The following is an 18,371-nucleotide window of genomic DNA, read 5'->3' on the forward strand; positions in this document are numbered from 1 at the left end:
ATTGACTTGTTTCTTGAGAGCAGAATATTTATGAATGGACCGGTATAGTCTCACGCTTAACCTTTTATTATAAGGCAAGTTTAGTGTGTGAAGATCAAAATAAGAGGTGTATCACAGACTGAGGTCTCAGTAAAGACAACTCTAGAAAAAAATCGATACAGATGCTCAATCTTTGGTCTGTTAAAATTGCCACGTTACCTATTATGCAGGATATCCTGTTGCAAATACTCCAGCAAGAATATAAATCGTAGCCATTCATCAACAATGCACAAAGCTCCAGATATCCCTCAGAAGCACCTACTTATAGCAAATACTGCAGCTTTTAAGTTGCTCCTTGAAACTGAGAAGCACTGTGAAACTGAAGCTTATGAAACATAAAAAAAGCATTGTATGTTGAAGCTTGCAAGTAAATTCAGTAGAATTTGGAAAATAAAATTGTCTTGTATGCAAGGGCTAAATATGGAATATTAATAAAATTCATAAGGAGATATTATTTGTAAAAGGACCTTTAAAATACTGGTCTAAATTCAGGTTGACATTATCCTGATCAAACTCGCCACAACATTGTTGATATGTGAGGATACTGCTTGGTTACAAGTCAATGCTTACATGTCTAAAAGAGTGGAGAGAGGTGCAAGATGCCCTACAAGTCCCCCTTCATGAGAAACCTGGCAGCCAGCTCAGAATCAGTTGTAAACAAGATGCGGGGGGCCAACCACAGCTCAGGATCTCTACTCCCACAGAGACTGACGACAGCTTTGTAGAATCTTTGTAGAGTCCCTACAACTCCCTTTGTAGAGAAGGGAATAGTACAAATTATTGCTTGTGTGTTTAACACATTCAAGGACTTAGACACATGTTGACACTTGAGGTGTCAAATTGAAGTTAAAATTGCAAGATTTGCATCCTCAGCACAGTGGAAATACTTTGGAAAATACTGAAGAATTAAATGAATGAGTAAACATATCAAAAAAGACATTAGGAGCAAGAAAAGAAGCAACAAGGAGACTACAGCATGTCTGTCAGGTCACTACAATTATAAAGGCAGCCTGTCCTGTTTGGAATATTTAGCATTCAAGCAAGAGTGAAAGCCTACAGATGAAGCAAGGAAACTCAATTAAAAAAATGTGCTAATCAGCTGTTGGAAAGGAAACTAAAACAAGGCATAAAAGCCAAACATATTAACATGGAAAATGGAAGGATGAAATTAAAGGTAGTAGTATCATCACTATGTAGTTAGTGTAAGATTAAAACAGGAGTATGTGCAGCAAAGCACTGAGTAAATAACCTCACTTCCATTGTTGACAGAGTTGTGGAAGTTCATTTAATGATGGGATTTGCCCTTTGGCTGCTGGAAAAAGCTCTTCAGTCCTATGTTCTCTTCATCAACATGCCTGCACAGGCAAACGACCTGCTTCGCACCTAACTAGTCATTTCTACATGCTAATATTCAAGTTTCAATATGTCAAACTGCATGTTAAATTTGATAAAGTTTGGCACAAAAGCAAGCTCCTGCTCTTTTCAAAGTCAGGCCCATTGAAGTGCTTATTAGAATGTGCTGGTAATCAAACAGAAGCTCTAAAGCTTTGGAATAGCACTCCTATCTCCTTTTGCCCTGGTAACAGAGAAAAATGTCAATTCTGTCACTGCTGTCTGCATCATCTAAAAATCAGTGGAAAGCATTGATAGGTTCAAGTCATCTCAATAAATACATGGTATTAAGTTAAAAAGTAAACATGGAATTAAAAGCAGAAGAAAGCATAATGTCATACTCTTAAAGGAACAGAAGGCCCTGCAGACGGTCAGTGATAAATGTAACAGCAGCTACCCACGACTTAACTTTTCACTGCACCTAACCACTTATTCCCTTATACCTGAACACACAGGCAATTCATGATACGATCAAAATAATAAAACTCAAACAACGTAAATGAGTTGTCTTGATATCACAAATCTAACATTAGACAAACTCTCTCTTACAAAGAAAAGGCAAGCAAAACAAACCAAGCAACACAAAAGAGCAGTAAACCCCTCAAAACCAGCATGAAATAATTAACCCACAGAGTCTGAATTTATTTACCTAGGATAGGAATATTCTTCTGAATTTGTTTGTTTGTTTTTTAAGAAAAGTTAAAAACAGACTTCATAGAGTTCGTGTATTCAACTGTACACCGTAAAAAGGTCAGCCTTGTACTTCTTCCCCTTGCTACTCAGCTCTAGGAGCTCAGTTTAACTCTGGTATGAGGGCTAAGCTCTTTGAGAAAGAATGAGGTTGTATGCTCATAATTCTGCAGCATTTCTCACAGGAACACCAAAAAACCTGCGTAAGTCTCCCTGGTATTTCTGCAGTTCATGTAACAGCAGTTTACTTTGCGCAGTTTGGGTGTCCAGGAGAACAATTTTGAATTCATCAAGGTTTATTATTCCATTGTAATCATCTGAGATTTTCTACACTGTCATATAGATTAATAGTGAAAATGGAAACCATCTAATCATACATATATAAAGTGTCTCAGCAGCTTTAGTCACAGCAAAAACTGAAAAAGAAGGTGATGGGCAATAACAGACATAAGCCTGCAGAAATCTAATATACTCCAAACATAGCAGTATTGCATAAACCTCACTCTAGAAGTGTTGTGCAACTAAATAATCTGATATCTTGTTTAAAAAAGTTTGTTGATTCAGTTAAATAGTCTTCCCTTCCCTTACACATTTTTAAGCTTCCATCAATAACTAAACTACTTGGAGAAAGTACTGCTGAAGGGGTTGTTTCACATGCTGAGCTACATATAGCCCAGTTAAGAACCCTATCAAAAAAAGAAGGATAGAACAAAAGTGAAAGGGGGGGGGGGAAAGTGCAGAAATAGAGTTGATGTGAAGACACACTTAAGAGAATGGGAGAAAAAATGTCAGGAAAAGGAAGGGAAGAGAAAGTTTTTTAGAAGCATTTTGTTTCCTTAAAAGAATAATGCTTGCCACTCAAGCAAACACAGACCAAGGGAGAATTTTTGATCTTCCTGACTAAATGATCACTCACAGTAAAAGCTCTTCTTCTGATAATGCAAACAAAAGCAGAATACAGTTTTATTTCTCATTTATACCAGCATTGCATGGGGAGGGATGCACTGAAAGGATGTAGTGCCAATCCCTAGGGCACTGAAAAACAGAGCAGTTTAATCTAGACTTATGATGCCCCGTCAGGTATCAGATTCCTCAAGAAAAATTAACCCATATATGCCTATAGCAATGTGGATATGAACAGACGTTCTCCTTCATTCTAGCTAGAAAATATGGCACCAGGTGTTCTTTGCTACCTGTGCTGAAGGTTACCTTTGGCCAATTCATCTGCCCATAAACATAGTTTATGATTCCATCATTTACTTAAGGCAGAATCCAGGCACAACCACACTGCCAACTTAAATTGTTTGAGATAATGTGGTGGATTTTGCATGTAGCAAATTAGGGAGTACTCACACAGAGCCAGCAGAGGAATGGCTGGGTGATAGTTCTGATGTTGTGGTACAAGGAGCAGATGGGAACAACTGCCTCTTTTAGCAGCACAGCTAAAGATGGAGATCTGTCAGGGGCTGTGTAAACATAAGAGCAAACTACTGTGTTTCACTGGCACCTCCAATGCTGCAGGACAGGCTTTCACATTCTGACTCCCACGGAAAATGAAAAGGTAAAATAAGAATTTAATGTTGTTAAGTAGTTCTTCAAGGCAAATTGGCCTAGAGTTACAAGAATACACACACACCCTTTTCAAATCCATCTACTCTTCCTGATTTATCCTGCACAGAAGTCATAATCCTGCAACTGATGAAACCATAGCATGTTACCTTGGTAACTGATAACTCAAATTCAGTCTTAAGAATACACTCAAAGGTCAGACTGCCTGAAAAGTTAGGCTACGGAGGGTATAATTCATGTTGAAAGGTAAGTACAAGAAAAAAGTGCTACTGATATTTCTGATTACAAAGATTCTGTAACAATAAATATAACCATGTTGGGAAAAGAAGAATAAGATCACATGATATCAACACAGATTGCAAATATAAACCTATCTTAGGAATGTCTGAATATATGCTATGGCAACATCTATAGTTACAGGGATATGCTATTGCATCAAATTATTGTCATAACATTTTCTGTCATTTAAAATGAGCATGCATGCATGCATTGACATCTTTTTCATTGTTATATTCTAGAAAAAAAGATTAGTATTAAACCCGTCAGGTTTACTAATATAAGCATACGTTTCATCCCATACTTTACAGCATACTTTTCAATGTTTAGGTCAAAACCCTGGGTATTCCCCATTTTTCTTACAAACAGCAGCACAACTTTCCTTAGGGTCAACTCCAGCACTTGAGGCAGTTTCAGACTCAGAAATCCATCTGTGCCCATACATTTGCAGTGTTAATGAAATACATTATGCTCAAATTATGGTATAATATATAATCGCAAGGTAAGGCAAAATTTTCACGTACATAACGCTTGTGAAATGTATGTAGCATAAAATTCTGTAATTTTAGAAATTTCTTTAGGAAAGAGTTATGAACTCACACAGACGAGCTTTAAATATAAAATGGAGTAGAATTAAGGCAGAATTATAACCCTAAACTTAGAATCTCAGCCCCTATGTAGATGTTTCACCATGAGTCCTCGGGGCTTCATGCCAAACTTCAGAGAGGGAGATGCAGAGAAAAACAAACATATAAACCCACACTCTCATAGAGAAGTCAAGCATGAAAAATTCCAGCCCCAAAGACAATAGTTTTGAAAACCATTAGGCAACCAACTTTGGCACACACCTGGATGGTTCTTCAGAAAGTTCCATCTTGTAATCTAGTCCTATAAATAAAACTTATTTTAAAACATCTCCATTTCTACATGACCTTGATAGTCCTATAAGCTGTCAAAGGCACTGCACAACACCCTCATGAAAACATCATTAGGAAAGACGTCTTCGTCAAAAAGCAGAACATGAAAACAAAGTGATCTGCCCCACAAATCTCCTGCAGTGTCCATGTGATGGGGTGTTACCAAACACCCAGCACAACTCAGCAGAAGCACTGATTCTGCTCTCACAGAAGGGCACTTGTACTGGTTCAAGGGAAATAGAGAAGGCCATGAAATGAGGGGAAAAAGAAAAGAATTTATTCCAGTGCCATAACTTCTCGGTATTTTTTTGTCCTTGGCCTGTCAGCTCCAAAAGACAACTCCTCAGCTGAATAAATCACATCTATAATTTTATAACCATTACAATTACTATTATTGCTTAGCAAGAGGTACTTTTCATTCTATTTGATGACTATTATAGCACACAAAAGGAAGTAACTTCTAAGGTTTTTTGGCTTTGTGAGCTCAAAGCTCTAACCAATATTTCATTTGCCTGTGTAGGGTGTGAGCCTGAATCAAAGCTAAGAGCACACCTTTTTATAACTAAAATGAAAGACTCAAATGGACTGGTTAAACATATTTCACAGCTTAAACAGACCAACAGAGGACATGGTCAGGGGGCTGAAGAGAGTGAAGGAAAAATCTGTAAACATTCGTGTCGCTAAGCATGTCAGAAAGCATCCAAAAAGAATTATCCTAAATCATGAGTTTTTTTAAGACTGGGGAGGGAGGTGGAAATCTGAAGTTTTTTCCATAACTATGGAATACAGATAAACCCCAGTACATGCATAGCTATATATACACACACACAAATGCACTGCAGTAACTTCAGGGAAGTCTGGGTGAAAGTGTACTACTGCTTTAGCTGCAAAACATTTCTAATAGACATACTCGCTTTCTGCTAACAATAGCAGAAAAGCTTGTTAGCACCAGGAGAAGGGAAGGGAGTTAGACACAAGAATAAATATTCAATTCTGTTCTTTTAATCAAATCAGTTCACTTTCCAGAGGTTCTTTCAAGTTGACAACTAAACCTACCCCACTGTTGAGTATTTGTACCTTCTTATCTGAAAAAGGTCAGAAAAATGTAGAAAGCTAACTGTGTTGATACTTAGCACCTGCAAGCCTTCACTAGAGAACGAAGATGGTATCATCTATCTAACATTGCAGGAATACTGGCCTGGTAGACAGAAATTCAGAGAAGCAAACAGATGAGAAATACTGTGGTCTCTGGACTATTCATACAAAACCAAGTCCAACATGTTTGGCACTGAAAGCAAGAATTCCAGGATGGCAGCAAAAATCTCTCATGCTGGTAAAAATATTGACCTTGCAGCTGCATTAAAAATCAGTACTACAACCAAAATCTGTTGCACGAAGCTCATCAGTTTCTACAGTTTCAACTACACAGATGATATACAGATTAAAAAATAGTATTAATTCTTGTTACGTAAGAAAGAAATTAGAAATTAGTTTTAATAACTTTACAGTCCTTGATATTACATCTGAGGGGGGTGGGGGAAGAACATATAAAGGAAAATATAGGATAAAATACACAATTTTTTTAAAAAAAGCCAAAATTATACAAAGCTCCATAAAATAAAGTGGTTGTGGCATTTTTTGTAGGTTTTATGGGTTTTTTGGTTGGTTGTTTTAACTGAAGAGTGGCACAAGGGCTGGTTCTGATTTCCTTGTATTTGGACTGCTGCCATTATCACTAGGGAGCTGTTTCATTTATTGCAACACACTTGCCCATCAGAAAGTCTTCTCAGACCTATGAAGCAGATCTAATCTAAGCTTAGAGAAAGCAACAAGGAATGCAGCCATAGGAAATCAGAAGATTTGGTGATAAGGACCTGCTGTGGACAAAGTCCTACTCACATCATCTCATGGAATCACTCTGCTTAGCTGTCAGTATTAACACAGACTGACAACTGTATTCAGGGAAGAATGCATTTTAGCAAGTCAGAAGACAAAAATCAGTGTACCACTTCAGAAAAGTGGAAGGGTTTACAGAAGAATGACACTGAAACAGAATGTTCACCTTTTCTTACAAGTTTCCTATGGGGTAAGATACACTCCATTATTTTTTTTCCCTTAAAATGATATATTCTAGTAAAATCTAAAATAAATTAAACTACATCAGCTTTCAAAGAAAAACACTGTGGTTTCAAAAGGTTTTCATTGTAGCACAAAAAACTGAGCACTGCAAGCAGTTTGAGCAGACAATGGAGCTGTAATTTGATAAATAGCCTTCCATCATACAAGGCTACAGCTGTGCAAAACCTTGCTATCAGAACCCTCATCAAAGATGCTATTGATGCTTCTCTGTATTGTTTTTGTGTAACTTTTCAATTTTTAGTCTAGTCAATGATTTAAAAATAATAATAAAAAAAGGATTGCTTACCACCTGCATGTAACACCTTGCAATCTGCTGCTGAAGGGTCATTTTCACCCTCTTTAACGTTGCTGATGTCTTTTTCGAGGAGTCTGTCCACCATGGCAATAACGCAGTTTAAACTCTTTCCCACATTGGCCCAAACCCTGTCCTGAAAAGAGCATCATTATCACTGCACATTACTGAATAAGAAAAAAAAGAGACAATACTAACTCCTTATTAAACACCTTACCATAAAGTGGAGACAGAGGCATGCAAATTACTAGAAATATTAAGCGTCAGCATATTACTATTTTTCTCATTCTTCACCTGCTACCAACATAAGCCTTTTTCATAGAGTTTTTTCTTGCAGTGTAAATGAGTGAACTGAAACCGTTTGGGGTTTTTTAGACACTGGACAACACATATGATTCAAATTCTACATGAAAATGCATGCAAAGTTTCAGATACAATCACAAGAAACTGAGCAGTTAGTCTATTTGAAATAATACAGCAAAAATGTAGATCTTCAAAGCCTTGCCAAATCAAATCTTGTGTGCAACTGCCAGTTTTGCCATAGTACTTGACAATCTATTTTTGATAATTTAACATACCCTCTATTTTATCACATCAGTTATTCTGATCAGGCAAATGTAAAAATCAGACTGGAATTAGAAACTTGCTGTCATGACATGTTTACTAGGTAATCTCTTGTTTCGTTCTTCACCTTTCACACAAACTACAACCATCACACTTAACTGAGTTTATAATAAATATGAGAATTACAATAGATTGACAGAAGAAATTCTGCACAAGCCCAGGACAAAAGAGATAATGTGGAGTGAAAGAGCGAGCTGTTATGGAACACAGATACAGAAAAAGTCCTTCAGGTGCTGGATGCTGCAGAAATTGAAGGTCTTGCACCTACTTTTGTGGGGCTGAGTAAGAAAAAGCAAAAAAACCCAAGCTGTACAAGAAATGAAGCTGTGCAAAAGGCTAGCAATCAGACTAAACCCAAAACACAACAAAGGCACAACACCCGCCCCCCCATGTGTATGTTTCAATGTTGAGTCATTCTGAAACTGATGCAGAGCAACCAGTTCGCTTGAGCATTAAACATGGGAAGATAATATCACTGCTTTTCTTCCTACTTTATGACATAATAGCCAGAAGCATTATGTAAACATCAGGCCTTGAGGTTTAAGAATGGAGTTGCAAAAGACAACAAGAGAGAAGGTTAAAGAAAACTGAAAACTCAGAGAAATACCACTGCTCCATAGAAATGGTAACACCTGGGAGTTGGGTGAAGGCAAAGTCAGAACTACTCTCACGGCAAACATTTAATCTAAGGTTTATCTTTAATTACATGCCACACTTCTTAGGCCATTATCCTGACTAAGGGATCTGATCTTTCCCGGTTCCCTCCACTTGAGAGCACACCCTGAGACAAGCAGGCATCCTGCCCTGAGGGACATGACACAGGCCTGCAGACAGAAGCGTGTACTTGCAGAATCTGTACAGCAACACAGATCCTCTCCTCCAGCTCCCCAAACTTGATTCCTGGAAAGTTCTTGTAGGGCTGCCTTAAGGACAAGTGAGCATCTAGTGCTGTAGCTGGATGTAGAAACTATGGTTTGATCCTGTCCCTTCATAAACCCATGACTTCCCCACACTATGAAAAAGGTATTGATTTAAAAGAGGCAAGAAGCTGGTCACTCTCATGAAGAACTGCATTTAATTCACAGATTGTTTAAGTACTGCATGTACAATGTAACAAGTGGAAATATCTGCACGGGTATGCACAAAACAAACCATTAGACACATGACTATCATTCACATGCATAAATACAATTTAAAGCCAAAGACAGAGGAGAGATATAGATGCCTTTAAAAGTTTCATCCTGTATGTACCTCAAGCATTCCTGAAAAACATCTAGAATGTGGGTGAAATGATTGATTTCCACCACCCACAAGTACTATTTTGGGAAGGATTCTATGAAGAGCAATGAAATACTGCAAACAGCAAAAATTCTGGCCCCAGGTAGCTGCAAGTTTTACTAGAGAGTAGCAGGGAACTTCAGGTTTTCTAGTCACTGAAGTTGCTGAGGTATATGAACTCAAGTTGCTTAGCGTGGCTTCAGCAACGTAATTTCCCTTGCCTCCCTCTGCTGGGGGAGTTTAATCCCAACACAAAGAGTGTTAAGCTCTTAATGAGCATCTGGAGTTATTGCACAAGCAACACAAATATGAGTCTTTGTTTCATTTTGGAAAGAACACTTTTCTCTCTTCAAACCAACTATTAACCCAGCATTGAGATGATGTCTATACAATATTCACACAAACATTCCCCGAGGGTTTAGAAGCAAATTCATAAACATCTGTTGCCAGAAAGCTCACTCTTATTATCATATAGCTGGCTTTTTTACATATGGGCAAGTGAGAGGGAGCCAGCTCTTTTTCTCCACATAGAAGGTTCCTGGGATTAGAAGCCATCATAGGAGGACAGAAAAAGTAGACGTGTCTATCGTTAATTGTGACTTTATTCTGTCTGAACCAAAGATGCCCACATTTTTCCAAGAGAGCTGCTGAAATTCTGCAGTTTGTTAAGAATGATTCATGAGTAAAAAAGCAGTTTCCAATCAACGAAAATCAAGTGACTCCATATTATTCTCTGTGATAAAATATCCATCCAGTTCACACTCTTTGCCATCCTTACTACTCCCATAACGTTTTCCTGTAGCCTAGCACACTTTCCACGCGCCTTTCACCTTCCCAAGTGGTCTATTTTCAATTTGCTTAAGAACTACCTCACAAATGTTCATTTTGCTGCATGTGCCAGGTTAAAGGACAAAATCAACCACAGCCTCTCAAGTAAGCAGTCCTATAAGGCCTCTGTGTGAGCTGAGGGATCAGAAGAAAATGTCTTATTTCTTGGTATGCTGAAGTACTAAGACCTTAGATTCCCAAGCAGGATGCTTCTCCCCTGACACCAGTTTTCCCACCAGTTGCTTTGGAGCTAACTGGATGGTAAGTTTACGACTGTGGTGTGAAAGAACAAGAGAAACAAGGTCTCTGGCTCCCTCTCGTTACTGCTTCTTTAAGCTCAAAAGTCAAACACATGACAGGGAATGTGGAAATCTGTAACAGGGCTTGACCCTCTTGGGACAAGGCAACAACATATTGACATCATCTACTTCTTCCAACTTTCAGGAGCCATTTAGGATGTTAAGAAGTCCAGCACATGTGGCTAGGTGTTACTAGTTAGAAATGGCCATAGTTGCTCTTCTCTTGCCACCTCTGCTGTAGCACTGGCACACGTGCATGCATACTTATAGTGATCTCCATGAAGAGCTAGGCCTTGCCATCACAGAAGGATGGACACTTTTCTTAGGACATTTAAAAATGAACCTGCAAAATAATTCTAATTCATCCACCCAATTAAAAAAAAAAGTAATTAATTTCCATTTGCTCTGTAAGTATTGTTAAAGGGCAATTCAACTCCCTCATTTCACCGAACAGGAGTAGAAACTGTTTTCCTGTCATTGCACCTGACTGGATGTCTTCCTCCTAAGCACTGCGGGTCAGTGGAGTCCCAGAGGCTGTTTTTCTGTTTTTAAAGGATTCTCAGGCTTTCTAAATTCACTACAGAGCTCCTTAGACATCTCTTTTCCCTCTACATACACCACTGCAGTTGCATGCTTTAGTTGTGCCAAGTATGAGAGAGCAACTGCATTCCCCAGTGCTATGAAGATACCGTGTCCTGCCTCCTTCATATGGGTTGATAGCCCCATATTGCCTTAAGGTCTTTTTGAGGTATGCTTATAAATAAAGCAAATATCTTAACTAATGTGCATGACTAACATCCTTTTTTGATGTGACAGTGCTTTGGAGTAGAATGTATTGCACACAGGTCGGTATTCAAGATGCCTGTCTGAGTACCACGTCAGTATTTGTACATTACTTGTTGGAAATGCCATTTTGCCTGTTCTTTGTAGCTCCAACCATGGCGAGCAGCCAGTCAGAAATGAGAGCAGAAATAGCTCCACATGGCAACGTGCCTACCTTTTCTTGTGCTATACAGGACAACATGCTTTGTTCCCTCCTGCAGGGAGGTTCTAGGATAGTGGAATCAGCTGGCTAAGGAAGAGACTATCTACCCAGAGGCAATCTAAAACTCTCAAGTTAATTGTTTTTCCTTCAACAGCAATGCTTTGTACTGATGTAAACAGCTGAAACCATACTGCTGTCAGTTACCCTGGGATGAGTATTTGTACTTGGTATCAAGGAGAGGTACAACAAAGTATTGCTATGAAGAAATCGGCTTTTTGGAAAACACTCGTCACTCAGTGAAAGGGCACCCTGCACAGTTAAGCAAATGGGAATTATTCCTTAGATACAACTTTGGATGCCAGAGAAGTGAGTGGATCTCACCTAGTTTTTGAACGCTGCTTTGTATTCGTTTTCATGATGGTTGTAAGGTAATGCAGTCATTGGAAGTGGATGGAACAGGGTCAGCTTAAAGAGTTTTTGATGTCACTGATTAGATTTCAGGCAAAATTAAAACTGAAATTCCAATTGCAAACTGCAACTCTAGTGCTTGATAATAGTGTGTGTGGAAAACAACAGAGGAGGATATAGTACTGTGCATACAAAGCAATGTATCTCGAAGTTTTTTTCCTTTATAGTTAACTTTCAGAGTAGATTAAGCATTTTTTCAAATTTTAAACTCATTTATTCTTTCTCTTTTCATCATGCTAATGACAATTTGATCATTAAAACTCATATTATTCATTACCACCATTGACAGAAAGAACTGAAAAATAATGGAAGCGTGATCTTTCATATGAGAAAAAAACAAATTTTCTCTAAGATTTATACTGTCTCAAGTTTGACAGTGACTCTGACTCAGTTTAACTCAGAAAATAGATACACTTAACTTTGATCAAGCAGGTAATCTTATTAATTCAGCAGAAAAAAATATTTACACTCTAAACTAATATGCTTATATGTTTTAATAGATGAGGACCAAGTACCTGGCAGAAATATTTTTTTTTAAAAAAATTGATAATGAAACACAGTGAAGTTAGTTTCTCTGCAGAAAAGCGCAATTAAAGTACTAAATTAAAATACAACTTGCACAAAAATGCCATTTTTCCAATGCAAAATTTCTCCCTTTTATTAAATCTATGGTGGTATTTATTTTTCTGACTGTTTCAACAGCTGGAAACAAACATTTTTGCTTTGATTTCAAGGAAAGATGAACCATTCTAGCCCCTCAGGTTGTTGAGAAAACACGAAAAAGTGAATTCAAGCCTCTAAAACCAGATGACATAAAAGAATGAGTTAGTTATTGTTTAAATCTAATGACTACTTAATGCATGGGGGGTTGGAAATATTTCTCTTTTCTCTAGAAGAAATATATTTATCTTCCATTATTTGTGGTATGGATAGAAATTACAGTTCAGGTGTAAGTACTGTAGTGCACAAGTAATTAATTATATAGAAAAGAGATTCATATGCTTGCATTCTTTACATTTATGAGAATGCAGTGATGAACTGAAAGTATGAGCCTGAACCAAGTAAAAATAGCTTAAGTTCAGGGTGTATGTAAAAAAGAAGCAGATCCATCAAACACATCCATCAAAATAATTTACAAAATTTCAGCCATATACATAATATAAATCTTTGAAAGATATGCTACGAATCTAAAAGCCATGTTTAATTCTTTTACACAGTCTCAGACATCCTCTAAGAACAGTCTTAAGGGAAAAGAGCTCTGTTTTGCTAAGGGCTAATTCATGTGTATTTTAAACCATTTATGTTCAGCCTTGGGGGGTGGGGGGAAAGAATTTTCCTTCCTAATAGCACATGTTGTTCCAGTATTCTTAAATCTGCCTAACTTGCAAAAGGAACTAAAGAGCAAAGAAAGGCTATTTTCCTCTCTGGGCAAGAAATACTCCTCATCCTCACTGCTACATGTACAACCAAGCAGCCACTCAGAAGCACACCGTACTTACAAAAATCCTTTCAAGTTCATTTCAAAACATATAATGCATCTGAAAAATATTATTTCACGGTTTTGCTCCCCTCTTGCCACACCCCCTCCCCACTCCCTGCCACCCCCGCCCCACCCCCCATAAGAAATGACAGGGACATTTAAGGCTTTTATTTGTTTATGCTGATTTGTAAGGTTAAGGATTGAATACCAACCAAGAGTGTCTGACTACTTACCCACTCCTCCTCATCATACTCGGAATGATGGGGTATAGAGTCCTGTCTTTTAATCTGAGAAGGATGACCCTGATGCTGCGAATCACCCTCCTCTTCAGCACTGTTTCTAGGCACAGCTGGTTTCTTGAGGACACAGCCAGGCCGGGCTGTGTATAGTGCTAAAAGGGCACTTCTGACCAGCTGATCCTTAAATGCATGCACAAATAACTCTGTCTAGAAAAAAAACCCAATGAATGAAAAGGTTAGATCAAAGAATGCAATACTGCAACACAGCTATAACACCGAACTACCCTTAGGCAGAGCGGTTATTTGTTTCAGGCTGGCCTGAGAGGCAGAAAACAAAGCAGACCAACAAACAATGAGGAACAATTCAAAAGTTTCAGGGACATCATCACATTCTACAAAGCCAGAGTTTGAAGGATTAACACAAAAGTACAGTATCTGTCATAGATATCATCAATTTTTTCACACAATCCTATTCTATTTGAGTTCCAAATTTTGCCTGCAGAGATGAGCCTCTACAAGAACAAGTTCCAAGACTAACCAACCACTGCTCAATAATTTCCAAGTAAGTGTCAGATAAAATGTGATTAACAAATTTAAGGATCTTCTTAAAACCAGACCATTCTACACTGCTGAGATTGCAGTAGCGGCAAATGCAGCGTTTCCAGAGATAAATGTTCGTACCTGTAGGTATCAACCCAGAAATCAAGGCAGGTGATGACAACCAATTTCTACATTTATTTTACTCATTTTTAAAGAAAGGAAACCTTGAAGTAGTTTTTCCGGGCTCTCTGAAGATGTTATTCAATCACTGTATCATTTTTCTAAATCCTTCTGGTTGACTGTGACAGCAGGAAGTTTACTGTATTTTTAAAAACCTCCAACCTCCCCTGCATGATTTTTCTCCCTTCCACCCCAACAGGAAAAGGAAAATGCTTTCTGCATATGGTCTTTAGCATCTCTGTACTGTCTCTATGCAACAGCACTTGCAGTTGCCGCCATTCTGCCATGCACGCCCATCTGCTGCAGTCACACAACACGTGGCCCTGTCTCCACCATGCCTCTTACTTCGGAGTTGGCTGGCACGACTTACTGAACAGGAGAGGGTGAGCGCAAAGATGTTTCCTTTCACTTCAGGGTGGCAATCAGTAGCAAAGCCACAGTGACAGACAGCTGGGGCGAGTCACATTTTTGAACATTTGACAGGGTTCATCTGTCCAAGCAGGGGGAGCATGCACCCTGACACTATACCACATCTACCACACCTGACCCAGGCTGCCAGAGCTCCTCTCCTCAGTCAGAGGCCCTGGTTCACAGATGATGATGAAACAGTTTCACATTTCTCTCACAGCCCAATTACCTGAATTTATTTATTGCAGAGTAGTGGGATTTAGCTGCCTTCCTATTTACCCAAAACATAGTGGATTGTCATGTGCAGATTCAGATGCTGAACTGCCTTTATGCACACAATCTTAATTAAACGGGCATGCGGAAACATATGTAGCTAAGAGTCAGAGCAACCAGCCTGAACAAGCAGTCACACAAAGCTAGGAAATTATAGAAATAAAGGTTGCCCAGCCAAGCTTCATTCAGCCCTTTCATGCTTCTTATGCAAAACCTGGAGGAGAAGTAGCAAAAAAAACCCCAAACCAAACAAGTTTCAAGTGTCAGCATCTATCTCCCTGTAAATCTTTCTCAAAGTTTTTCTGCACTTCTTACTTCTGTTCTTAGCCCATCCCTTTTTGCTAGTACTTACTCCCCTTTTGGGCACCTCTACTCCTATGCAATTTATTTTTCTGGCTTTCCTACCTCAATATGCCCTCAGAAGTTTACTGACATTTAGACCACAATGCTCTAAATAACTGGTGTCTTAAAGCTCCAGCTGCTGGGTTAGGCACATGCCTAAGAAGTTTCTCCTTCTTCCTGTTTTCATGATGTTTAGGACATGGTTGCACATAGAAAGGCTGAAAATTTGCTGCAAATAAAACTCCAAAGTCTTAAAAGTAAGAATCTCAGGGATATCTAAGCAAAGTTATGGTTTTTTTAAACCAACATCAGGACTTCCTTCAGAGTTCAGCTGGGATTCTTTAGTGATTAGGCTTGGTGACACTATTCATCTCCCCGGCAATTTCACCAGACCTATTCTGTGTCCTCCTTGCTAACTTGGTGCCTGAGGGAATGGGTGCTTAAACAGCTGCAGTTTTCTTATACATAGCCCTGCAGGTCTGCCTCATGGTTGCCCTGAAACGCATCATAGGACAATTTCACTTTTCTACATTTCTAGCCTTCACATGTTGTGTGCTTAGATAATAGGTACTCTTTGGGGAGTACTGCTATAAAACCTTATCAAACTTCTATAAAGCAGAGGCAAAGTGAGACTTGTGGAGTTGACTTTTCTTGCATGGTAACAACAGAGCTTCTCTTCAAGATGGTTCTACAGTTCGTCGCGGTTTTGCTGAGGGTCTGTACCTCCCCCCCTCAAAGTCTGCTTGAGATCATTTCAGGTCTCTGCACCAGGCATGGTAGACTCAAAAAAGCTTTAAATTTCAGAAAAAAATTAAGTATTGGACACCTTGAAGTAAGGAATGCCCACTATGGCTGTAATGCATATTAGGTAACCAGCTGTTTAAGTAATTTAATCTAATATCAATATTTTATAGGGAAAAATAATTTTAAAAAGCAAACTGGCATGGAAGTGAACCTCCTTTTTTTCATATAAAAACTAAAGTGCTTCTCTAATTAAATTCCATTCAGGGATTCCATTGGTTTAACAACAAACTACATTTTAACTGCATTTTCTTACAGCTCAGTACAGCTAAATTTGCAGAACATCACTATTTATAAAATCATATTGAAATCACGAAATGAGTCTATACAAAGAAATGAAAACTTTGCAAATTCTTTTAGATACTTGACTAAAGAATATTTCTGCAAACAAAGATAGGCATAGCTGGAAAATGAATTTATCAAGCCTTCTGCAAGCTGCAAATGCTGATATACTTGTCGACAGCTAAAGGCTTCCTTAATCAATTAACAGAAAGTGTTGATAAAAGGTTAGTCTCAGGAAAACACTACAGTACACTGCAAATCATCTATGGAGCAGTAAAACCATGCTTAATATGAGAGAATAAGCTCAATTTATGAAGCAGCAGTGGAATTACTTGATTTAATTTTCCACTTTCAATACATGGAGCCAGTCCTTCCATTTCTAAAGTAAATCCTTAACTGTAATTGACATTATTGATAGCTCAGATGTACTCGCTGCTACCTAATGTTTTTAGAAAGATTTATTATATATATATATATATCTCAGATGTACTCGCTGCTACCTAATGTTTTTAGAAAGAATTATTCTATATATCAAGCTTAACTTTATTTTTAAATAAAAAGTGATATGCTTTTTAATAAACTTGAGGGATTTAATCACCAGGCAAATCATTTTTATGATTTCTTCAAACACTGGTTTAATTTCTAAATTTCTATCAAGTTAAAACTATGAGAACATTTTTTTTTTAAATAGAAAGTATACAAAAGGTGCAAGAGCAGAAGCACCTCATATGCCTCAAGCATACAGGTAGGCATCATGTAATTCTAGTCAGAAGAGCATGCCAACCTATCTTAAATATAACCAGGAACACTCTGTTGGTCTTGGTTCTCCCACACTGAACCAGAGAGTATACCTATACAGATAACCTATATAGATAGGTTATCTTAGGATATCAAGATGATGCTTTGTTTTATATATGAGGGATCTAATTGCAGAACTATGTGGGTTCACACAATTTGGGTTTTTGAAACTTAATAGTGCCCTTCTCTAAAGTTGCTTCTCGGCCTTTCCTTTCCTCCCCAACTCTCTTCCCTTCTTTACAAGCAGATATCCCTCCACACTAGTTTCTTGAGCAGCTGTTCCACCTTCTTTCTCAATTATCTGCCTTCTCCTCAGAGTGCATTTGGGAATAGACAGGGAAGCAGATATTCAACTGTTCATTCAGCAGCTGTCCAGACAACTGCATTCATCTCTTCCAATCAAAAGGTGGAGGCTGGATAGATAGCATGGGCTGTCAGGTGGACTACATCAGGTGAGACTCCTGCTTCCACATCTGGGAAGCTGTGCTCATGTACTAACCAGCAATTTAATCCTGGCCCTGAAAAGTTGATATGAACATTTACAACTAAATCACCAGCTATAAATTTAAAAGATCTGTGACTTTTCCAAACTGAATTGATTGTCTTTGTTGGCCCTTTTCTGTAGTCAGGCTCTCCAATAGGCCACGGTTCAAATGGCAGGTTAGCATCATAGCTCCTTGCAGCCGCTCTGAAATCATCCGCTCCTCCTGCTCAGACAGGCAAAGATGGGAAGAGCAAAGCGAACGGCTATAGCTAATATATGAATTCCCCAGCAAACCAGGTCTTGAATCTTCAGAACAAACACTTCTTCGATTTGTTTTACTTGTGCATGCATATTTCTTTGAACTAACCACTAATAGAGCAGCTCCACCTATTCTATGCACAATAAAGAACGGCCTCCAGTACTACATGGGAAGGTACACTATAATTGCCACAACCCCCTCCTAAATTCCTCCCTTTCTTTTCCAGGCTGGATTCTACTTTCTTATATCATTCCTGTAATTCACAGTGACTTCAGTGTTCTCAGAGTTACTTTGGATTTAACATCTGTAACTGAGAGCAACGTTTATCTCCCCCGTGGCTCCAATGCAATGCCTTCACAGTATGCAGCTGAGCTCAATATTCAGGTTTGAAACTCTCCCATTGAACAATGTACTGCTGGGATAATAGTGCTCAACAGACCACAGGGGTTGCCACTTCCCAATAGCTGAAGATATATTGAAATGGTTATT

The 18,371-nt window shown here is 38.5% G+C and overlaps 1 protein-coding gene across 3 annotated transcripts in view; it reads right to left on the reverse strand.

Moving 5' to 3' along the window:
- Positions 1-18,371, reverse strand: part of INPP4B (inositol polyphosphate-4-phosphatase type II B) — a 345,506-nt gene that overhangs the window by 60,944 nt on the left and 266,191 nt on the right. For all 3 annotated transcript variants that reach the window (XM_013303957.3, XM_055797014.1, XM_055797015.1), the window contains 2 exons: positions 13,510-13,722; positions 7,309-7,450 (listed from right to left, as the gene is read on the reverse strand). In XM_013303957.3, coding sequence (XP_013159411.3) covers positions 7,309-7,450; positions 13,510-13,722 — 355 coding nt within the window. The remainder of the gene's footprint in view (positions 1-7,308; positions 7,451-13,509; positions 13,723-18,371) is intronic.

The sequence above is a fragment of the Falco peregrinus genome, chromosome 2, assembly GCF_023634155.1.
Source record: "Falco peregrinus isolate bFalPer1 chromosome 2, bFalPer1.pri, whole genome shotgun sequence".
In the NCBI taxonomy this organism is placed as follows: Eukaryota; Metazoa; Chordata; class Aves; order Falconiformes; family Falconidae; genus Falco; species Falco peregrinus.